Source organism: Larimichthys crocea, chromosome XXI (genome assembly GCF_000972845.2).
Source record: "Larimichthys crocea isolate SSNF chromosome XXI, L_crocea_2.0, whole genome shotgun sequence".
In the NCBI taxonomy this organism is placed as follows: domain Eukaryota; kingdom Metazoa; phylum Chordata; class Actinopteri; family Sciaenidae; genus Larimichthys; species Larimichthys crocea.
Window position 1 is genome coordinate 9,002,501 of NC_040031.1, and position 25,352 is coordinate 9,027,852.

Genomic DNA, 25,352 nt, shown 5'->3' on the forward strand with positions numbered 1-25,352 from the left:
CTGACCGACTTTAGCATAAAACGAGGAAAAGGCGGGGAAACCCTCACACCGGAGAAGCCGAAGCCTCCAAATATTTGGCGTTTATTCGCTCAAAACCAGTTTTTGTTGTCGATCGAACTACGAGACCGATCGTCTCAGCTGTAGTCTCCACCGTCTGGCTTTTTAAAGCCGGTTAGAGCTCTGCATGATAATTCATGTAAGTATGTGAGTTTAATGTAATAAGAAACTCTGGGATTGTAATTATTCATTGCCTGGAGTTAAAGTTATTGTCAATTAACTGCTCAAGACTTGAAATTAACAACCGCCAACCCACCAAATGTGGGTAAAAATTAATTGTGGTGGGAAACGAGACAATCGAGCGTTTTTTTTTTCCGAAGCTGACGATGAAAACTCCGTACGGAGGCTGAATCAAAGCGGACAAACAGAAGGTCATTTGTGAGGCCGCACGTCTTTACATCCCAATATCTGACAGCAGCCAAGCTATAAGAGGCCGTACAGTGTTTTTAGTACAGTATGGTTTTTCTCTCACCCTGCTGCCTGTTTCTTCTTCCTCTCTTTGCCTCTCTCTCTCTCTCTCTCTCCCCATCTGGCTTTAGCATTACCGTAGTTTAATGTCACCCTTTGGCAGAGCACGGAGACTTTCATAGGGCAACTGGCTCTTATAAAAGTCAGAGCGCCTACACATGTGGCTTGGATTACTCGGAGACAACAAATTGTGTTTTTTTTTTTTTTTTTTGCAGGTACATCTGAGTGTTGGAATGCTGCTTTTCACTCGTTTGTGTTTAAAAATTCGAGCTTATCACGTTTTTTCTTGTTTGTGCAGCCCCCGAACAGTGTAAGCCATTGTGCAGTAACTCATGTTGGCTTTGCATTAAAGCTTGCTGAAGCATTAAATGGCTTTCTCACAGCTTTGTTAGAAACTCCATTGACTCCCTCAGCAGGAGGTGCATTTGAGGTTTTGGTAGTTTCTTTTTCTGTTGTAATTAATTGGACAAAACAAGCTAATGTAATCGGCGATCGGTGGATGGAGCCCAGCAGTTACCGTGCATCGAATATCATTGGACTCATGTTGATCTCCACTCGATTCGAACCAAATTACCACACAATCCAAGGCTCAGTGTCGAACGGAGCTAAAGAGAGGAGGGCCGTTTTCATGGAAGACGTTCGACATGTCACAGTAGGACGGGCACAGGTGTGAATAATAAAATTAATTGTGGCTGGATTCCATTTAGCCGCTTCAGGTTTCAGGGTTTCCTGGCGTCGCGCACATCTGCTCTCTGTCACACTGTCACGGGACGCTTGAACAGAATGGAGCCATCCATAACGTTGTTAGTTACACCTGTACACCTGTTCGTCTTCGGCTGGAGGTCTCCAACAAGAACCTCAGGTTTTTGTCTGATCGCAGCGTATGCGTGATGTCACCCACAGAATATGTAGCCCGTCAATCAAAGCGGTCACGCTCTTAATCCTGCATAACTTTAAGCCTTAATATAATGTGAACAGGTGAGTTGTATATAAATTCACCCTCAGTACAGTTAAATACCGTAAACAAGGTGTAGGAAATAATGACGCAGTGTGATAAAACACCACAAACCACAGCTTCAGACTTTACGGTAAATTAAATTAACACCTTCACCGCTGCCAGCCGTAATTAAAATGATGTTTCACAAAGAAAGAATGTCTCGACTTCTTTCTCACGACATGTGACGTGAGAGTCTTCTTATGACGATCAAGTGATTGTTACAGTCATTGTGCTGTATCGGTTGATGCTTCGACTCCTTCAGGTCGGGTGAAAATTTGGTTTTGTCTGAAATAATAGATGGGAAAAGGTCGTATCATCAGGTAGGCTTGGTCAGGGTTCTATTATCTAGAGTGTGTGTGTGTGTGTGTGTGTGTGTGTGTGTGTGTGTGTGAACTCATCTGTGTGTCCAGAAAGGGTGAAGTCCCACAGTGAGGTGTTTGTATGCCAGCGACAACTCCTTATCAGTGGCCAGCCTGGTGTGGTTGTGCAGTGTGTGAGTGTGTGTGTGTGTGTGTGTGTGTGTGTGTGTGTGTGTGTGAACAGGGGCGTCATGGGCCAGGACTGTGCCATTGTAGCGGCTTAGCTAGCCTCGTTTATCAGCTGCAAACTCACTGGACCTTAACACACACACACCCCTCTGGAGACACACACACACACACACACACACACATGCATAAACACACATGCGCAGTGTAGCTGAGCTCTGTGCATGCCTTCAGCTTGTAAGAAGAGAAAGATGATGCTGGTGTGACACATGCGCACACACACACACACACACACACACACACACACACACACACACTTAGTCAGTCCAGACATAGCTTGCCAAACCCGTATCCCCCCACCACGAGGTGATCTCAGAGGACACGAGCCCTTCTAAGTTTCCCTGTATGTGTGTGTGTGTGTGTGTGTGTGTGTGTGTGTGTGTGTGAGCATCTCTGACTCAGAGATTTCGCTTGTTTCTTTGTTCAACACTCACTATTCGCCTGTTGTGTTTGCTTTGGTCTTATGTGTCCTGTGGTGTCTTATTGGATACTTTTAGTGCAGCAACTAAAGATTCATTAAGTTATTAATATTTCTTAATTTACCAATTGTTTAAAATATGACACATGCTCTGCTTAGACTACTTCTTCAACACTCTGTTTACATATGCACCAATACGTTTTATTTAACTTATTACCTTTTGCAACATCAAATCACCACAGCTTTCAGTTAAATTTTTATTTTATTGTATTCTGTTTCTTACTTGCTGAGCTGACCTGTATTTCTTGCCCAACACAGACAAATAAAACTGAAAACTGAGCCTGAAACTCGCCACAAGTTTCCGTAGCGCACAGCGATGCCGTAAAATTACTAACTTGGGATGAAAAAGAGATTTAGTATCCAACGATATGAAACGATGGAAAAGTGAGCAAAGCTTTGCTTTAAGGCTTTTTTTAATACATTTTTATAATGGAGAAATAGTTCTGGACTAACCTTGTTTACATTTTTTAATTATTGTATTTCTAAAACATATTTTTACATTAAAAACTTGCTTTAAAAATGCATGAGCTAACCTTTGGAGGTGTTGTTTCACTGACATGATTATGATATGGATACGGTCGCCTCTGTCTGTTATAAATTATGCAACAGGTATAGCAGCTTATTATTTTGGACATAATTACTCTTTGTCCTCCTCCATTACCCCTCAGTCACCTCCGTGTTCATCCCATCACTCCTTCCTCTCCTCTACGTTCGCCTCCTACCCCCACCTCCACCTCCCATCCTCCCCTCTAATAATTCCTCCCCCCTTCCTTCTCCTTCCTATTCTGTACATTAAACATTAGTGGTGGGGGCAATTAGCAGGGCCCCTCTGCACACCTGGCTGATGCATAATATATTTATCAGGCTATCCTCCCTCCCTCTCTCTCTTTCTATCTCTCTCCCTCTCTCACACACACTGCTGTTGATGAAAGGATGACTTTTGGGAAATGGAAAATCTTCCTGTGAGTGTGTGTGTGTGTGAGGACTGGTCTGACCCTGCATGACCTCCTGAGTTTGAGGTTAAAAGTCACAGGTCTGTTCAGGTTTTCAGACAAAAAAATGACTTTTTACTCCCCAAAACAACTTTATTTATTTATGATTCAGTGCCCAAAGTTTCAGAGTGTGTGGTAAATATGAACAGCTGTACAGCTGTTTGTTCTGATTTTATTACCCCTGATCAAAAACTAACGAGTGCAACAACAGCAGATATCTAATATTACTGACTAGTCCAGCAGCAGTCAGCCCAGCTCGGCGTCTGTCTTTCAGCCTTTTATTTCACCAAGCTCTCGCCAACCCCCGGTAAAGCCCCGGCTAACAAACTGAGCTAACAGCAGCTACAGTTTACTTCATTGTCCATGAGGAAACTCTGTAAATCACATAAATCTCCATAAAATATGACCCAGTTTCCAATAGTTGGTGGTGTGCAACTGTCAGTGATTTTAAACCTGTTATTTTACGGTAGAAGCGTTACAGTGTTGCTTTAACAGCGCTGTGGTTTCATGTCGAACAGTACACGCTGCTCTGTCTGAATAGTATTTTTTCCCCCTGATTCATTCAGTCAATCATTTCATGTCTGCTTGCCTTTTTCCTCCCCATGCTTGCATGTGTGCGCACACACACACACACACACACACAGACGCACAAACACCATGAACCCAGACTAATGTGCATTGTCCTCCAAAGCGTGGAGTCTTCAACAGAACAAGCTGCTTGTGTTGTGTTCCTTTTTTATTGGACACTCTGCCGGGTCTTTGTAGTGCGCCCCGCTATAGACCTACCAACGCTTCTTTCTTAGTGCTCGAGTCTTCAGTTGGTTTTTCTAACTCCTTTCCATTCACCTCCCAGTCAAAAGGCAAGGGCGCCCCGCTGTGAGGCACACAATGGAGCGAGAAAGAGCAGGAGAAAGTGAGAGAGAGCGATGGCAAGAGAGAGAGAGAGAGGAAGAGAGACTCTGTGCTGAACGGGAGCGAGTAGAAATGCTGTGAAAGAAAGTGAGAAATTGTTTCAATCATTTGTCATCCCTCCATATAATCCTCGTCTTCAACCACATGTTCATTTTAACCTAAATTAAGATTAAAAGACCAGAGTCTGACACCCTCGCACCTCGAGAGTCACACAGTTTTTTTTGCAAGATTTTGCAAAGACTGAAGATCTCACAGGGTCGCTACTTATAAGACTACAACTAGATAGATTTTAAAATGATTTCCCATCCTGCTGCAGCTTTTTCTCTTCACCTTCTCCTTTTCTAAAGTCCGAGAGATTCAAAGCTTCACGTCTAATCCATGTTTACTACTTGTCGTCGGTTACCTGCTTCCTGTTGGTGCTAGAGAGAGCGCTCCGATTGGTCGTTGACACTGTTCAAGTGATTTAGTGTGAGCTGAGATTCGAAACCTCTTATGTTGAACAATATCAAGATGAGAAAAAGATTTTTACGTCCATCTTACACCAGAAATCTGTTGGCAACTGCCATCGCCTGTCTGAATAAAAATGTAAATCTGCTGGCAGTGGATACTCAGTATATCATATGTTTAATTTGCATTTAATATGCATTGAATTAAAGAGTTATCTTTATCACAGCTGTAAAAAAGCATCAGGCAGCACAGCCGGATGAAGTGAAAATCTGACGGACATGTGGAAAACAGATTTCCAACATTCGGAGTTCAACTTCTGCTTTTTTATTAACGTCCAAGGTTAAATTCTTCTGTTTACATCTTGTCCTCTCTCCTCCACCTGCACCGGAGATAAATCAGTTTTAGGGTAGACTTGCTGAAGTTATGAGAAGAGCAAATCCGCTTTTATAAAAGAAGGAGGTTTCAGAGACAGACTGGCTGACTTGAATTGTGCTGAAACGACAGCAGATAAGGAAGACGAGGCCTGCTGTCTGATAAAAGCTTCAAGTCCGAGTCAGGACGAGCTGTGGAGGAAAATCGGCCGAGCAGAAAGAGAATGAGAGATTGCGTGAACGTGTCGGCCAGCGCAGGACTGTTTTAAAAATGCAGAAGTAACGTCTGGCTTCGACTTGATGAACAGTGAGGGAACACAACCTCTCCTCCTCTCGTTTGCCGTTGTCGAGTTGCACATTTCCATCCTCGGTTGATTGATTTGACTTGACTAAAATCTGTTGCTTTGATATCAGCATTAAAGTTAGACAGCTGGTTTGTTTTTTGAATTGTAAAGCCGGAACCCGGAGCCACTTTTAAGACGAGTTGCAACAAATATGATACAAAGAAAGACACATTTTTCTTTAAGATGAGTCATTTTGAAAATGTTTGGAATGAGATGCTTGATTATACGTCTAGTCAAACAAACAAACAACCAAGCAGCCACGCTCCGAGCGCACACACACACACACACACTGTGTGTATATTTTTCTTGTAAGTCCCAGAAGGAGCGTGACGAGCGAGTTAATCTATCCGCCAGCGATGCGGCGTGACACAAAGCTGTTTATTTCCCCTTTCCCTCTCTCTCTCTCTCCTCTTGTAAAAGCCTAATCAAGTTTGTATCAAGCTAAATAATGCCTTGGCGTGAAATTGGTGTCTTCAGTCAAAAAGCACTCCCGAGCCTGAACTACGAGAGAAGGCAATTACAGTACACCTCCCTCCACCACGCTATGGATGTGTGCGTGAACATGCATGCACGACGTCGGCCGAGTCTTCTAATCATGAACTTCAGTCTTTACTCGACTCGTGTGTGTGTGTGTGTGTCCCAGTCTGTGATGGTGAGTGGAGGCTGCTGGGGGGAACTTCTAGTTCAGTTATTTCTGGAGCCCTCCCCAGAGTGGAGGTCCTCCAGAGGAATGCTCTCCCTCTCCTCCTGCCCTCTCTTTCTCTCTCTGTCCTACTCCCTGTCACGACTCTCCTCGCCGCTCTCCTTCACCTCTCGCCGCCGCCGCTGCGCTTTCATCCTCGTCTTTTTTCTCTCTCGACTTCCCGCATCTTCCTCGGCTCTGTTTACATCTTTTGCATTTTGTCTCTCTCTCTCTCCTCCACGTCTCTCCTTCTGCTATCGATTCGTCTTCCCCTCCACCCCTCCTTCTCTCTCTCTCTCTCTCTGACAGACAGAAAAACAAATGTCAGATCAGAGAGGCTCTTTAATCTCAAGCTGTGTTGTTCGGCCCTGAACATAAACTCTGTGCTTGTTTGACTCGGTGTGTGAGTGTGAGTGTGTGTTCTCTGTCTCTCTGTGTTGAGAGAGGTGAATTTGTTGTGTGTTAATAAGCGGTTTCCGTGTGTGTGTGTATCCTGTTTTTGCATGCACGTTGCATGAGTTTAAATGAAGATAAAACAGCACAGTTTCTGTGTGTGTGTGTGTGTGTGTGTGTCTTGTTTTTGTACCTATGAATCAATATTTTCTCACCGGAAGCCTTCGGGATGCATGTGTAAGCGGAAAAGCGACGGAGCATGCGCGTTTTACGTCGCATGTTGTCGGAGGTGCGTTTACGGGTGATGTTAGGGAGAGGTTGCATAGCAACTCAGCCGGACGGCGCAGCGTGGTCTTAAAACCGCAGTGACCTCATACGGCGCAAAGAAGCCGAACGAGAAGGTGCGAGGAGGGGAAATGGTTGACGAGGAAGAGGAGGGAGGAAGAAAAAGTAGCTGAAAAATCAGATGGTAGAAACATTTTGGATCGAGAGAGAGAGAGAGAGAGAGAGGGAGAGGAGAGAAGATAAGCGAGGATGAGTAGAACGAGAGAGAGACGGCGGAAAGAGAAAGATAGAGAGGGCGATGAAGCTTGTCCGCCAGGCTTTGTGTGCTTGTTGTTCTTTCTCTCTGCCATCCATCTAAGCCCTCTGCTACCTCTGTCCCTTTGCACACACACACACTCCCACAAACAAAAGCATGCACACACACACACACACTTAACGCTGTCCCAAACCCCAGGACTAGCCTGGCCAGTGGCTCAGTGCTGTGTGTGTGTGTGTGTTTGTGTTTTAAGGCTGTTTTGTTCAGAATGCAGGCAGGCAGAGAGAGCGGTTTTACTGCTGATAAAAGTATTTGGTTAATCAGCTTCTGTCCTTGTCCCACGATATAAATTGCTTGTCTTATTGGTGTGTGTGTTGTGTGTGTGTTGTGTGTGTGCTTGACACAGGCCATGAAGTTTAGGGTGGGGGGGGGGGATCCCAGAGGGCGGGCTGGGGATGGAGATTGGCATCAGCTCTCGGCCAGTAGCGTCACAAAGTCGCTCCTCGGGGACGGGGAGGGCAGCCAATGAGAGAGTCCCTTTGGAGCTATAGGGAGAAGGCGGGTTAGGGAGGGGGAGGATATGAAGTGGGCTGGAGGGAGGAAGGGAGGAAGGGAGGAGGGGAAAAAAAAAAGTGAGCGTCTAGGATGAGAAGGGAGAGACAGACAGATAAAGAGAGATAGAGAGTCGGATGACAATTACCCTCTTGACTTCTGTCCAGCACTGGTTGTCAATCAGCCAGCCCCTCTGGGGAAAGAACCAGCGTATCATTGGCTACATTGACCCACATCCCGCCTCTCTGGGCCCCGCCTGGCCAATGCATGATTGGCCACGGTGACCCGTTCGTCAAAAGAGATCCGAGTACACCAGAGCCTTGGGCTGCCTTGGGAATAAATGGCCCTGATACCGTGCTTTTGCATGTGTTGTTTAGAAGGAAGGGGGGAAAAGACAAAGGGTTTTTCTCATGGAGGCTGTGAGAGCTTTCACGGGACAGAGGAAAGATGGGGGGGGCAGGAAAAGACGCTGAAAGTGGGTGATGGAGATGAAAGAGTGAGCGCAGGAGGGAAAGATGGAGGTAGAGAAAGGAAACAGTGGAGGGAGGCGCATGTACGCATGTGTATAATTACTGACAACAACTGTGTAAATATGTGTTTATGATAACAACATCATGATGCAGAGGCGTAACTTCATTTCACTTTTTCTGTCCCACTTAGCGGCTCTAATCTCCTCCTCTCCTCTCCTCTCCTCTCCTCCTCTCCTCTCCTCTCCCCTCCTCTCCTCTCCTCTTCTCCTCTCCTCTTTTAAACTTAAATTGGAGCATGACTCCCAAACAGCCGTCTAGCTCATTGTTTGTGGCGCGTGAGGCATTGTCTGCCAGCTTTAGCATCGTTAACCTGCTTTCTCTCCATTATGAGTACTTTGAGTTTGTCGCGTCTCCGTACAGAAAACTTCTCTGAATCTTTCATTGTCAGGTCGCTTTAATAGAAGCAGGTCACACGCTCTTTTCCACCCTGAATTAACGTGATGTAGGGGGTTGGATTTGAGCAAAACATATGTAAATACATCTATATTTTGTTTTGTTTTCCTCATCATGCTACTTATTTACGACTTATTTACCAGTTGGGTGAGCAGCAGGTCTGTTTTTATTCTCGATTCAGGTGCTGGTGTCAGAAAACGTAATTAATCGCCCTCGCTCTTAAACCCATGTGTAAATATTTGTGGTGCGTTGCTAAAATTAGAGACTACAGATGGAACTCGCATATCATTCCTGAGCTGTGTGACGGCTACAGGTGTTCAATCACCTGAAGGAGAAGCAACGTGGCGCGTTCCTTCAAGCAGGCGCGGATGACTTCACCATTAATCTTAACGCGCGCAGACCGTCGCTTTAATCACTTTTAAAAAGTCGTATTTCAGTCGGCTCGGTTGTGTTTTGTGGCACCGAGGTTTGCACTTTTAATAAGACAAGTTATTTGTTATTAATTATTATTAATGTGGGATTTTTAAAAAAATCTTGTCCCAGGAGATGCAGTTTTGTGTCAGATGTGCTGATCTCTGAAGGTTAATTATCTATTATTAAAACATGTTTTTCAGCTTTAAAGGTCAAAGATTTAATTTCCAATTCCACATTTTTTTTACCTTTAGAGTTCAGGCTGTGCTTTGCACAAAAATCCGTTTTTTTCAGGAGGAATAAAGAATTTTTGTCAGACACTAAACACAAAATAAACCTAAAACACTTCACAAGTGAACTGTTTAATATTTAAAAATGGATTTACGTGGATTTGCACGTTTCCGAGCCTCGACTCTCGTCTTTCCGTCCATCTTAGGTGGTAAACTCTCAAAATAAAGGCTGTCCTACATGTTTCCACAGAGCATGTTGCCTTAATCCAAACTATTTTACTTTTATAATAATAATAATAATAATCCAGGTTAATTTCAAATCTATCCTCCATCTATCTATTCATTGGTCAATAAATACTGATTGTAGATGGAAGAGAATATTCACATTACATATACAGGAAAAGGAGATATGTGGTTTTCATTGCACAGTGGGCTTATTTTGTGTATATAAATGTGTGTGTGTGTGTGTGTGTGTGTGTTTTCACTGCAGACGTCGTGGCATAATTGCGTCCATGTCTAATGAACCGTAGCAACCGATTGTAAAGCAGACAGAGTGTTGCAGTGTGGTACAGCAGTGTGTGTGTGTGTGATTGTTTATTGGTCACACACACTTTGACAGATTTAAACTCTCCGTTCTGTATCGTGCGTCTATAGCGTGGACCTGGAAATAACCTGAGAACAAAACGTCACGTCGTCCCCTTTTGTCTCTGACATTCCTGCCATCTGCAGACCTCTCCCAACAATCTGTGGAAATTACTCCGGCTGCCAAATAAACACAAATAGTCCATGTTTATATCCACGCCGTGAGACGGCGTTTATGAGAGCCACTTCAAAACCTCGCCGAGGAACGCAGACGCAGAGTACACCGCCACTTCAAAGTGTACTCCGCTTCCAGGGAAATCGCTTCTTTACTGTTCTCATTAACAGTAAATACATTTGGCGCACACTTCCTGAAGCACACATCTGAAACACACCGAGGTGTCTCAGGGGTTAACAAAAGCAATGACAACAACAACAACAGGAAAAAAGAAAAGGAGAAGAAGAAGCAGCAGGGAGGCTTAATTGTTGCGTGTGCACAAATGTGTATAGATGCTCCAAAGATTCCCAGAAGCCTCCTGTTTGCTATGTGACACACACACACACACACACACACACACACACACACACACACACACACACACACACATATATCATGCTCCGGGGTTTGTGTTTGTGCTCAATCTGTGCAGTGTGTATGTGATGTTGACCGGGCAGATTGTTTGATCCTCTGCTCTCTCTGTAATTATTGGCTCGCCTACAGTTATGTTATAGTGTGTGTGTGTGTGTGTGTGTGTGTGTGTGTGTGTCACTTGAAATCAGTTATTTGTCCCCTATACACCTGTGTGGACCTGTGCAAGATTATCTTGTTATGTTTGGGTTGTTAATTTACCAAAAGTTGCTCAAAGATGAATAATGTTGGTTTCTGTGAATCCCTGATGAAGAAAGTCAGTGTTTTCTGGTTGTTTGCTGGCAGATTAATATTATTATTCAGATTTTTAAAGCCCCAACATGTCCACACAGGTATTTTAATTCATTCAGACTGATTAGGCCTCTGCTCGGGATGTCACCACCACACGGTCGTAAATGAAGAGATGTAAAAAAGTCGCTCACGTCCGCGCAGTCCGCAGTTAGAGGTCTAATCAGACGACTTAAGTGAAAACACCTGTGCTCGACACACACTCAAAGGGCCGAGCGCAGGTGGGGCTAATAAATTGTCGATGCACCAGACACACAGACTTTATATGTTGAACTTTCTGTCGGAGCTAAACAGAACAGCGTTCCCGAGCAGGAGCCAGCTTTGCGACCGATCGACTCACATCAGATAAAAGAAAACTTTCTGTTTTATTCAAAATGTGGCCTGCATAACTCCTGTTAGCTCCCTGTGCTTGAAAAAAGATAACAGAAAGTGTAAAAAACTAAACAAAAAACAGGAAATTTACAGTAGTTTTCTGTTTTTTTTAAAGTTGTTTACAGAACTCTGTAAATTAGCAACCAAACTGTTAAAGTATTATGCCAATAATGACAAATTACCTAATTTTTGTAAAGTAAAATCACAAAATATTTTTAACAGTATTTTTCCGTTTCTTAAATTACATACAGGTTTATGTAACAATTACCTGAGGTTAAACATGTGACTCATTATATACAAATATATTGAAGGTGTTTGATCGTAATAATTCAGGGAAAATCTGTAGCTTTTAGCTTTTGACATTTGTTTGAAATTTGTTTTAATTTTACGGTCGTTTGACCGTTTTTTAAAAAACACTTTCTTTTACAGTGAAACTCTGGTAGTAATTAATTGGCTTAAGGTGCCAATTTATTTTTTAAACTGGAGACCTGAGTGTGAAGGAAAGTGAGATGAACTAAAGGCAGAAAAGAGACGACACATTCATTGGATACTTCAAATACACAGACACTCAAACATCCAATTGAACTCCCCCTCGTCTTCCTCTTACACTATGTGTAAGCATGCTCAACCCTTCCCACACATCCACCTCCCCCCACCGACCCCCTGGTGTGTGCAGGGTTCACAGTAACTGTGTGTTTGTGTCTCTGAGGGGGTACAGAGGGAGGATGGGGGAATCTAAATAAAGCTATGTGTGCTTGGCTAATGAAACGCGCTGTATTCCCCACGGCCTTATCAGGAAAAACGGGCTTTTATCAGAGGCAGAGTTTACCAGTACTTCTAGGTCCTTGTGTAACAACCAAAACGTCTTCATCAGCTATCAAAAGAACGTGATTTCGTCCAGGTTTGTTACTTGTCGGGGGGAAAAGATAGTGAGAGAAGACCAGGGTAGTCCGGTTCAAGCAGAGTGCGCTCACAGCGGGGGAGCACGACTTGTCAGAAAGTGAAACCTTTGATTTAGACCTCTGTCCATAAGTGATACAGATCCCTCCTTTTATGTAGCTTCCAGAAGATTCTCCTTCCCATCATAACATCAATAGAGACGGCATAATGTTGTAGTCAGGGGGCTGAGATGTGCTCTGTGCTCTGAAACAGGTGATGGGCCATAAAAAGCGGATAATAAATAAATGCATCAGTGTATGTTTATGACAGATACTGCAGGTATCACTCATAGTATTGTATTAATCATACGACCCAAAACATGGCTTAGATTTGTGGAAATATGTCCTGGGTGCTTTGGAGGAAAAATCCCGTTTTTTATTGGATTAGATTTGTATTTTCTTCTGTTTTCGTCTCATCTGTTTCTGTCTGCTTTGTTTGGCAGACATGTTCGTCGTGGTGGGAGGTCTCTGTCCGCGCTGGGTTCTGTTCAGGCAGATGCACAGCCTTCAAGTCAGAATCTTGTGTGGGTCTGTCTCGAGTGCATAACGTCTGTGTGCGCTGTGTACTGTGCATGCGTATGTGTTTGTCCAGGGATCCATTAGTCCGTTATTAGCACACTGTGGTCCACATCTGGCCCTTAGAACCAGCTCCAGATACTCGAGGGGGAGATTCCAGACTTGATCCAAGTCCTGATCCCAGGTTTGTTTCTTTGAGGGGAAGTCAGTCAGGGTCAGTGCACTATTGAACGGATGGCAACACAGGCATCAATGTGTATTTGGAGACACAGCACGAGCACATAAGGTACCTCAGCATTGAGAACCCAGCCTGGTGTTAACTTTAAGATTTCAAGGCTGGCAGCTTACTTCCACAACATAGCCTGCTGTGGGAGATTCCACTTGTAGCTGTATTTAAATCAGTTCAACCTCATCGAAGTGTTTTATTAACTCCAGAGAACCTCAACAACGAGGAAAAGATGAGCAGAAAGTTTCAGGATAATTGTATTTTTTTCCAAAAGTTAAAACTCTCCTTTCATGGATTATTGATTAATAAATTTTTCTGCTAATAAATTGTGATTTTATAGAATTAAAAGATTCTAGAGTGGGAATCAGTCGTTGTTTTATCAGCAAGTTGTTTTATCTTCGCTAAAGGAACAAGTCTGTGCAAAAAGCGGCATAAACTGCATTAAAAGTGACTACAACAACAGTCTATGGCGAACTTTGACAGGTTCTTTGACAATGAATTGTTCCACTTTATTCATTTGAATGGCTGTTTAAAGGAATATTATTGCATTGGATGCTTGGTTAAGTTTTCAGTAGTACCCACCAAACACCCCAGAAGATCTCCAAAATCAAGTAATATGGATGAATTCAGAAGAAGGGAAGAAGTTTTTATGTGAAACTCTTGATATGCTGAAATGATGCATTAGACAGCACCGGTGATTTCCTTTATATACCATCAATTTTGATACTTCTATGACCATACGTGGAAGGTTTTTAATTGTAATCAGTTGCTTTCAGCAATTCCAACTAAGTTGAAACAGAAACTAAAAGCTGGTGGACGCCGACAGCAGGTGTGTGCAGCTGTAAGAAGCTCCCTAAAACAAATGAACTGGCTTAAAGTTTATTTTACAGAGCAAAAACTGAACACACACATATTTAGCTACCAGATATTTCCTCACATCTGTCTGCACACAGAGTATATTTGAGTGTGTGCGGTTATCACATGAAGATGGTGTTTAACTGAAACAAGAAACGGCTCAACAGTTTGTTTTTCTTCCAGAAGGAACACTTCACTGATTTATAACTTCTTGTTTTCATTCGAGCTTTTGGCTTAATGCGAGGATGAGGTGGGTCCGTAGGGAGCTGATGAGGATGTGGAGTGAGGAATATGAGGAGAGGTGGACGGGGTTGTTGAGGGAGGTGTCGCCGGTAGAGAGCAGGATGAGAACTTGGGGGATTTTGAGAGATCAGAGACGGGGGAGGTGAGTAAGTGAGAAGTGAGGAGTTTGTGCGTCGGGGAGGGGATGCACAGGAAACCCCATTGTGCGGTGGCTCCAGCCATTTCCTGTTTGTGTGCCAGCTGTACTTCCCTCCTTCCTGTTGTACCCAGGAAGTCTGTGTCACATTCCAGCTCTGATCAGCTCTCGGAGGGATCTCGGGACCTTGTCATCGTCAATACCTGCGTGTGTGTTGCTTCCCTCGTCTATTTTTAGAGGTGTTAAAGAACATGTTTACAGAGGATAAACATTTGCAGAGGTCGAAGCGTGCAGACTCTGTAACCCTCCGATAAAACAAACACTGAAGTAGTGTTCACGGTTTGTAGGGAGTGCTTGAACTTTGAAACCCAAGTTGGGGAGACAAAAGGGAACAAACAAACATTTAGTCTAAAAGTCTAGTGGAAATGACTTTTTATTAAAAAAGGCCTGAACTCGTCCTTCAACACTCCAGACTCTTTCTATTTGAAGGATTGTTGTGTTGAGTCACATGAACAGGACTCAGGCGAGTTCTTCGTAGTCAAACCTGCTCTACACCATGACATCGACATCAAAGTTGACTCTCCGTGTCTTGCCCCCACCAGGGTAGCGAGAAACTTAAGAGTCATGATTGATGACCAACTGACCTTCTCTAATCATGTCGCCTCGGTCGCCCGGTCATGCCGCTTTGCTGCTCATTGATCTCCACTGGCTACCTTTAGCAGAGTAGATCCAGACCGGTGTGTTCCTCCGATGAACGACGCCTGGCTCTGCCACCCGTACGCTCAGGGAGATCCAAACTTTTGTCGTCTGTTGTTCCCCGTTGGTGGAACGTCCTACCGGTTCCTACCAGATCAGGGGCGTCCCTCTCTACCTTCAAAAACCTCCTGAAGACCTCCAGCTCTTCAGAGAGGACCTCCTCTACAACACCAAAACCAATAAACACGATACATCTATCTGCACTAACATGTCCTAGTTGCACTGTACCATCATTGTTTCCTTTGGATAGAAGCGTCAGCTTAAATGACCAAATGAAGTGACTAATACCTCGACTCTTGATTTATCTGTTTGATGTGTTAAATGTTATAATTTAGTGAAAAAACACGCATCAGAATTACCTAAGACCCACGTTGACGTCATCAAGTAACTTGTTTTCTCTGACTAACTGTCTTAAACTTCTTCACAGTTGAGTATCTGGGGCCAGTTCGTCTTTGGCATGTTAAAAGAAGGAATGATTTAGACGATTAATAGTTTGATTAATAGCTGGAAATGAGATTGTCCAGATCTTTCATTGTGATTTAGGGCTCTGTATTCTGACTGAAATTTTATTTATTTTTTTTGTTGCTGAAACATTCATTTTCAATTCCCTCTTGCTTTCTCCTCAGCGGTAGAAGAAGGGGAGTCTTCAGAGTGTGGTGGGACCTGGGATGAATCAACTGTCCAGACAGGTTAGTGCGCGCACACACACACACACACACACACACACACACACACACACACACACACACACACACACACACACTGATAATGTAATAGAGATCCAGCAGGCTGTCAGATCCACATGAGAGGTTTAAATCTATACGTCTCTCACACACAGAAACACACACAGACACACACAATTTGTAATATCAATTCCACATGGTTTATAATGGCCTACTCAGAGGGGATATCAAGGAGAGAGAGAGGAGGAAAAGACGGAGACATGAAGTGAGCGTAGATAGAATTAGGATGGAGGGATTGGTGGTGGAAGTATTAGGAGAGGAAAACCCATATAGGAGAGAGAAAAAGAGGGGATTTGAAGAACGAATGAGAGGGAGATGTAGAAATAGACGGAGCTCTTGGTCTCAGGAGTCGGACTGGATGGAAAGAAAGATGACAAAGGGGATATGGAGAGAGAGAGAGAGAGAGATGGGTGGAGGGGGGGGACAAGAGAGAGATTTGTGTGCTTTTTGACTACTCTCTGTGGGACAAGAGAGAGATTTGTGTGCTTTTTGACTACTCTCTGTGGTCTGGTGATATCCTGGGAGGAAGTCAGAGAGATGGCAGGGCTTTTCTTTTCTTTTTGTTCTTTTCTTGGATTTTGTTTTTCCTTGCGGTTTCACCAAACCAACTTCGCTCCCTCTCCCTTCCCTCTACCCTCTTCTATCTACTTTCTTTCTTTCTTTGTATCTATCTATCTATCTCTCTCTCTCTCGCTCGTTTCCTCCCAGAGATGGAAACTTAAATTTATCCTCAGTTGCCCTTTTGCCTTGACGGGAAAAGAAAGGAACTGAACCGACTGCTCCCTGAAGTTCATGTATGAAATGTAAAATAATAAAGATTCTGTGTGTAGACAGAAGGATGGAAATGATGGGCACTGACTGGATGTTTTTAGTGTAATTTTACAGGCAAAACATGCCCGTGCAACAACAACAAAGGACAAATGAGAGGCTTTGGGTGACACATATATATCACTGACTAGTCCAACAGCTCAGTCCAACTCGGCGTCTGTCTTTCAGCCTTTTATGTCACCAAGCTAAAAGTCAGTCCCAGTCTCTCCTTCGCTTCCTCCGTCAACATCCTCTTCTGTGTTTTTGCCTTTGTCATTAAGTCTGTAGACTGTGGTCACATTGCCCGCTCGCCCAGCTCCTGTTCTGGCACGACAGTTGCTCCACTCCTGAAAACTCCTGTGTGTACAAACACTAACACTCCCCCTAGTGCGTCAGTCACAGAGAGTTGATCGACTAATCATTACAGCTCAACTCCAATGACACGACTGCAGAGATGTATAGTAACGAAGTGGAACTACTTAAGTACTGTACTTAATTACTAAAATGCAGTATCTGTACTTTTTTGGAGTATTATTTTTTTCCCCAACTTCCACTTTTACTGCACTACATATTTTTGATGAATTTAATACTTTTACTCCGATACATCTTTCATGTGCTGAATCGTTACTCGTTACTATTGTAGCGTCCATTCGGACACGTGATGAATGACGAGGCGTTAACCTCGCTCGTGCGCCGTACGTCATACACCTGACTCACCCAGGCGCGCCCTCTCACCTGCTGCCCCGCCCCCTCGCTCTCGAATTCATTCAGACGCATTCACAGACCATGGGAAATCACAGAACTCTACCATGAACATTGTAACACTGTAACATTAGAAGTTGTGCCTTAATAAATATTTGAAATAATATAAACAACAGTACTTGTACTTGTACTTTTACTTGTACTTTTACTTTCAGTACTTGAGTAGCAATTTTTTACATACCTCTATTTGCAATACTTAAGTACAAAACATTTTGAATACTTTAGTACTTTTACTTAAGTATGGTGTTTAAAGAACACTTCAACTTCTACTCAAGTCAGTTTTTTGATATAGCACTTGTACTTCTACTCCACTCCTTTACTCCAGTACTTTATACATCTCTGCACGACTGTGACGATTATAAGTAGACGTCGTATTCGGGAACTTCCTTTTCTTATCAGTTAGAGTTTTAACGGAGTGTCGTATCTGGCTCGATATGCTTACTCATGTCCCAGCTCGGCTTTGCATGGTTCTCCAAACCGTCGCAAACACTGGAGGTGTTTGTGAGCCGTAGCTGGATTTCGTGCTCCGGTTTGCAGCCTCTCCGAGAACAGTTAAACACTTCCCTTGACTAAGATCCCAGCAGAGAAATAAGATATTGCTGAATGTGGTAAATACGCAGTTATCTCTCTCTCTCTCTCTCTCTCTCTCATTCAGCTCTGCAGGGATAGAAGGATAGGAAAGTATGACCCTTGGGGTGTCTATGACGTACTGAACCCTCCCATCCTTTGCCCCCTCCTCCCTCCTCCTCAGCAGACCTGTGTTAACTCTCCTCCGGGGGCGCTGTGTCTGTGTAGGTGTGTGTATATGTGTGTGTGTGTGTGTGTGTGTGTGTGTGTGTGTGTGTGCATGTTGGAGGGGTGGGGGGTGCTGACTGAGGTCCTGGGTGGCTTGCTAGAACTGCTGTGTGTGTCAGTTCCTGCAGGAAGCTAGAGTCCCATGACACACACACACACTCTCACTCACACACACACACACACACACACACACACTCTCACTCACACACACACCTATCTCACACTCTTCCTCCCATAAAAGCACACTGTCCCATATTCCCTTACTCAGCCACTCTTTCAATTTGGATCTTACCATCAATTCCCCATCCCGACATTCTCAACATCACTTTTTCTCTTCCTGCCTTCTTTCCCACCGTCTGTCACTCCCTCTCCTCCTCCTTTTTTACCTTTTTTTATCTGTGCTCATATTAGAAGAAGTGTGTGTGTGTGTGTGTGTGTGTGTGAGAGAGAGAAGTGCTTCCTATTCCTTATTCAAGCAGATCACAAAGACAAAAGGCCTTGTTTCCTTTACTCCCTGGGAGATGGTGTTGACAAGGACACGGTGCGAAAGAGACGGAGAGAGCGAGAAAATGGAGAAATATACCTTCCCATCCTGCTGTTAAATTCACAAACTTTCACCCCTCCTCTGTCCTTTCTCAACTCCCCACTTTTTTTTTCTGTGTCTGTCTCTCTCTTTCTGGAAAATGTGTGTTGAGTTTGGAAAGACCCGCGGGAGGGAAGGCGGAGGGAGGTGGGAGGGTGACTCGGAGGGGAATAAGCATGGAGCCAACCTATTCTCCCCCGCGCAACCCTCCCTCCCTCCACCCACCCTTTCCACATCTCCTCCTTTCCTTTCCTCCCTCGTCTTTCCCTCTACCGCCCCGGAGAGGACGCCTCAGAGGCCAAAGGTGCCGCAACACCCTCTCCGTCTCTCTTTCCCCTTTTCGCCCATGCCACCGCTTAGTGGGACAGAAAAACAGCTTGTCCCCTTCCTCTCCCGCTCCCTCGGTGCGCTGGAAGACGAAAAGGAGACATTGCCAAGGATAGAGCAAGGAAATGAGAGAGAGTGTGTTGTGAAGGGCAGGTAGCGGCTCTGCTTTAAAGAGTCTCGGACTTCACTTTGTGTTCAGTCTCATGTAGGAGAACAAAACCAGGTAGGAGTGAGACACATGTCCAACCAGCAGGAGTGCACTTTAGAGGAATGTGTGTCTGTGATGAAATCCTCCTCTCGTCTCTCCAGAGTCTTGTTTTTCTCAATTATTGTCTGACTAGTCTACTATAGACTACACACACACACACACACACACACACACACACACACACTTGCTGTTTCTCTTGGACAACATACACACAGAGTCACATACAGAAAGAGCCCAGTGAGTCATCATGGAAAAGGTTTGTCAGGTCCCCAAGCTGAAACTGAGAAAGCGAGACCTTACTGCATTATTGTTATTCACAGCTTAAGTACGGCGTGAATGCATGCGTGTGTGCGTGTGTGTATGTGTGTGTGTGTGCATGACTGACCGACCAGAAATGTTGCCTCCGCCTATCAGGTGTCAGAAAGTGTGTTTGTCTGTGTTTGAACATAGCTGGAACAATTCAGTTTATGTTAATGTAATTAGTGTAACATCTAACACAAATGTGCTGTGCACACATTGTGTGTGTGTGTGTGTGTGTGTGTGTGCAGATATTTCGTTTGTAACAACACAGAACATTTGTTTAAATCCTAACAACACAAAGCACAGCAGCAGCTAATATTACTGACTAGTCCAGCAGCAGTCAGCCCAGATTTACTCTTTCTCTTCTCAGCTTCCGCTGTCAACATCCTTGTCGGTCTTTTCGCCTCTGTCATTATGTCCTTATTGGCGGTTACATTGCTCGCTTGCACAGCTCCAGTTCTGGCATGACACTGGCTCTCCCTGTCAGCATTCCCTGTAAACCTCCTCTTCTTCTTCCGAGTCGTCCAAAACTCCTGTGGTACAAACACTAACACTTCCCCCCGGTGCTCTGAGCTCAGTCCGGGCAGCCCGGCTAACAAACTGAGCTAACAGCAGCTACAGTTTACTTCACTGTCCATCAGGAAACTCTGTAAATCACAGAGAGAGTTGAGGCGGAGCAGCCGGAGGACATCAGAGGGAAAACCAGAAAACATTTTCTCCATAAAATATGATCCAGTTTCACCAGAATCAGTGAAATAGTTGGCGGTTTGCGACCCGATCGTACCCGAAAAACAAAGTTACGTAGTGTGCGAACAGACATATGAATGATAGAGACAACATTCACCTGATTACAAGTCAGTGTAGCATCAACATGATTTAAAATCTCTTAGTTTATGTCAGAAAACTAATGTAGGTCATTGCAGTAGTCAGAGGTCGATGCTCTTTGAACCTGGTTTTTGCCCAACATCCTCTCCAGAGGTTCGGTTGATTTATTTGTAGATTATTTGGCAAAATGTTTTCTCAAAAGAAGGGAAAATCATAATAGAACAAACATGTTGGTCACACAAATATAGAAACAAGATGTTTCCAAAGGGGGTCAGATTAATTGAAAACAGCCCCCGATTCACGGGACGACGTGCAAATTTGTGCAAAGACGAATCGACGAGACGTTCAATGAGTTCAAACTTAGATTCAAGAAGGCGACATTGACATAATCTCATCCGTCCGTCCGTCCAGGAGAGAGTGTATAGAGTGTATTCTTCATTGTAATATCTTCATGATGGCCAGAGCTGAGAAAAACAGGACAACATCTCCCTCCCTCCCTCCCTCCATCCTTGCTTCCTCTCTCTCTCCTTTCCTCTTCCTCTATCCCTCCTTCACCACTACCCTCTGGAGGTCCATAATGTAGTTTTAATTTCCCCAAGGCTACCACAGGAAAACAGTTCCTGTGTATATGTGTGTGTGTGTGAACTATTATTGCTGCTTGTGACAGCGCACAGTGCATCTGTGTTTTTGTCTGTATTGCACCATTTAAGCCCTTTGTTTGTGTGTGTGTGTGCACCAAAAATTCAAATAAGTGAGCAGCTGTCAAAGTCTGCTTTTCTGCCGATCCGTGTGAGTCTGTGCATTGCACGACTTGCTGATTTGTGTGTGTGTGTGTGTGTGTGTGTGTTTGTTGTTTCTGTTACCTTCCATGACGTGAGTGGCTCTTTCATCATCCTGTTTCCAGACGTTGGTGTTGGGTGCTGCTCTCCCTTGCCGCAGCATGTCCCAGGGGTTTGTGTATATTCGTGTGTGTGTGTGTGTGTAGGTGTGTATCTGTGTGGAACTGGTACTCTGTGGCTCAGCAGATCTCCTCCCGGGAGGCTACACACACACACACACACACACACACACACACACACACACACACATATGCACATACAGGCTATGGCGTTTTGGGGGAAGAACATGAGGTGGGAGGCAGAGGGGAGGGAGGTGAGGAGAGATGACTTCTTTATATAGCCACCTAACACACACACACACACACCAAACACACACACACACACACACACACACACATACACACACACACACACACTCACAAACAGTGAGGGGGGTGGTGTTGGTGGAGGGCAGTCATCCTCTTGAGAGACAGGGAGCAGGCCTGTGTTGTTGTGTCCAGCTGCACCTGTTCAGTGTGTGTCAGTGTGTGTGTGTTTGAGTGTGCGCTCTGTGGCAGATGTGAGCGTTCTTTGTGTGTAGCCACTTCTCAGCGTTTTTTGTTTTTTTGAGCTCGGATAGGTGCATCATCGTGCTGACCACGCGACCGGCGGCATCGTCAGTGACGCCGTTTAAACTGAGGCGGGAACGCGTGACGGCTTATACACACATGCATATTATTATTATTATTATTATTATTAAACAATTGACACGATGTTACGTCGTCAGTTTGAAATATCTGTCTGCATCATTCACACAGCACAACATGAAGCCGTACACCGCTAACAAACACTAACTTTATCACCACGCTTTATAAAAACTACACTCGCTGCATAGCCGTAAAAACAGACGTCCCCACAGTTATTTAAATAAAAGTCCAGACAAACGAAAAAAAAACGACTATCTGAGCTCTCAAAATGTCTCTGCTTCAGAACTTCAGTGGTAATATATCATAATAATGATAATAACTTTATTTATAGAGCAGTTTAGAGTTCACAAAGTGCTTTAACAGACGCACTCAGAGAGCCACTCACTCGCACACAAGCACAGTATTATTCTTTAAATCCAATCCATTGAGATCACATTTCTTTTTTATATATTCGATATATTTTGGGGCTTTTTAGGCTTTGTTGGATAGAGACAGATGGAGCTGAAGAGTGAGAGAGAAGGGAAAGGCCACAGGTCAGATTCAAACCCTGGCCCGACTGAGCCTGGGGGTGCAAACTCTACCCGCTGAGCTATTCGATGCCCCGAATCATTTCACATTTCAAATTAAGAAAAAGAAAAAGCTGTATAAAAACAGTTCATGCTCAAAGCTACAAATAAAGAATGGAAGCCGTATTCAGCCACATTCGACAGGGACGCAGTGAATAAAGTAGAATCCTGTTGCTTCACCTCTTTAAAGCGGACGATACTTTAAACAAGACGTCAACAAACAGAAATCCAATTTTTAATTTGTCCTCACTGGGGCGTGATCATTAAATTCAGTCATGACAGCTCATAAACTCAGAGACAAAGTAACCTTTTGTGCGCGTTTAAACAAAATTTTGGATTGTGTCGACGTTTCGGGCTCAGCAAGAAACGGCTGGAGGTGCGGTGCAGCGACGCGGGTTTGATTTCTTAACCCCGCGGCTGGTTCACAGCCCCGCTGCAGAGGCTAATGGTGCCCAGCCAGGTGCCTGTGAATCCTGGTCCAGTGTGGAGGGCGATGTGTAGCAGAATGAAGGCCTTGTGTCCAGACTGTTTGGTTTCTAAACATTCTGCTGGAAGCTCCACACACACACACCCCCAAACCTTTTTGATGCCTGTTTTAGACTCAAACAGGCATAGATGTGTGTGTGTGTGTGTGTGTGCATGCTTGGCCCGTCAGATATACATCTCTCTGAGCTGCCGAGTGTGTCCCAGACAGGCCACAGTCCCAGCTCCTGGCTGCCAAATCTAACACTTGAATAACTCCCTTACCTTTGCAGTATTACAGTATGTTTTATTCTCCTTTAACTCGCCCTCCAGCTCTGGCTCTCTCTTTCAGCGCACTTCTATCACCCCGAGGCAGTTCAGGAACGTTTCCCAGAGTTCATTAGTTCCCCAGTTCTCTTCCCACAGGATATCTAGAGATGTACGGTGGTCATGCTGACTGGTGTGTGTTTTGATTTTTGTCCGTTCCAGTTTGTCAGACTGTGGTGATGGAGCGCATCCACCTCGAATGTACTCGGATCCAATCCTTTTTTTTGTTTTTTTTGTTTGTTTGTTTGGACGAGAGAAGGGGACAAAACATCTCATGTCTTTCCCATCCAGTATGTTTATAGGACTTATTATCATTTAGCTCCCTAATTACATCAATGAACTCATTTTAACATGGGTAATGAGAGAACACACACACACACACACACACACCAGTGCTACAAACACACACAAACATCCACACGTACTCTTCTGTGAGCCTAACGAGTGGTGATTAGTGGGTCTCAGTTAGGCGTGGTTGGGCTGTGTAACATCATTCTGCACTGTGGACTCTGCTAATTCACTTCTCTTTATCTAATTACCCAGGGTGCGCACAAACACACACAAACACACACACACACACACATGCATCAATACACCACACACACACACACACACACACACACCACCTGCATATATCTTTTCCTGCAGATATGCAAAGTGACCTCATTATTCCAGAGGTATCCGTTTATATATTTATATTTTTATCTGTTAATAAACAGCCCATTGTCCTCAGGTTACTGAGGCTGGTGGGCACATCCGAGAATATTGCTTATTACGTTGCCTCTGGAGACTCGAGAGCGGCGTTAAAAAAAAAACACACAAAAAAAAAAAAACATCTTCCCCGCCTGATGTCGCGTGTCATACGCAGACGCCTGCATCTTAAAAATAGTCTGTAGTATACATCACCACTTCCTGTGGAATGTCACGGCGGCCGGTTCATTATCCGTGAATTCATTAGAATCACTTTTAACGGACAGGTATGTGTTCACATGCAGATTTGACTCCAGTTATACTGTATGTTGCTCTCGATGTGCATGCACAGATAAAAGAAAAGTACACCTCCCTCTAGTGTCTTTCTTTCTACGGGTTTATCTGAAGCTTCTCTCTCTCCAAATCCTCCGTAAAAACAAAATAATGTTGACGTTTACAAAGTCAAACACACATGAATAAAAAACCTCGCTGGCTGCATGCTAGGAAAATAAAGATGCAATTGTCTTCAGATCTTGACTTATCTTCAATCTAAGTCCTCGGTGATGAGCTTGTACCGACGTCGTCAGTCACACGTGACAGCAGCCAAAGATTTCAAAATAAAAGCACCTTTAGTCGTACTAAAAGAAATAATATAAAACAAATGCAACTTGAATGAATTCTAATGAGACATTGAGCTTTGAAAAGGTTAACAAATATAGACTTATACAAACAGCCCGACAAGGTAAACATAAAACCATGATGTACAATTAATATCTATAGATGTATGTTGTCCATGTTTAAATATTTGTTCATAAATATGTTAATATTTTAAATGACTTGGATTCTTAGATTGTTCTACATTGATGATGTGCGGGTGTTTCCGAGCCTTGACTCTCCCGTTTCTGTCCACCTCAGTTGGTAAACTATTTATAGCAAAACTATTTATTAAAATGTAATTTATTTTCATCGTCTAAACTCAGCTTAATTTACTCAAACTGTCATTTATCCCCAGCTAACCTCTTTCTATCGGTCCTAAATGCACAATATAACAAAACATTTTTTCGTTGGTCAATCAGCGTCTAAATGTTGAGATAAAAGAATATTCTCATTTTATTTATTTATGTAGAAAAAAGTCCAAATCATGAGACGTTAGATGGCACCAATGTCTAAACATCAACACCTCCGACCTTCATAGATGTGTATAATAAGGAATAAAGATGCTGCAGCTGTGATATACTTTTTATGTCACTTATTAAAATATTTAGGCTGTGTTAATAGTTTTTCTCTCTGCTGAGCCGTATTAACTCTGAGTCTGTGTTACACATTTCTTTTTTTCTGCACGTGTACTCGCGTGTCTCCCACAAACAAACGGCGGTTTCCGGTCCTCGTCTTTAGGTCGCAGAGTACAGCTGCTTTTCTTTCCTACCAGCTCGCGTGCGTCCCCAGGTGTGATTCGGTCCTTCATTACACGGCTGGAATAAAAATCAGCTGGGCTCCGTGACTCGAGGACGAGTAGAGAAGCCATCGTGTG

The 25,352-nt window shown here is 43.9% G+C and overlaps 1 protein-coding gene across 3 annotated transcripts in view; it reads left to right on the top strand.

The window, feature by feature from the left end:
* The window catches only part of znf423 (zinc finger protein 423), a 137,578-nt gene that overhangs the window by 5,311 nt on the left and 106,915 nt on the right, over positions 1–25,352 (top strand). For all 3 annotated transcript variants that reach the window (XM_027272576.1, XM_027272574.1, XM_027272575.1), the window contains exon 2: positions 15,528–15,590. In XM_027272576.1, coding sequence (XP_027128377.1) covers positions 15,528–15,590 — 63 coding nt within the window. The remainder of the gene's footprint in view (positions 1–15,527; positions 15,591–25,352) is intronic.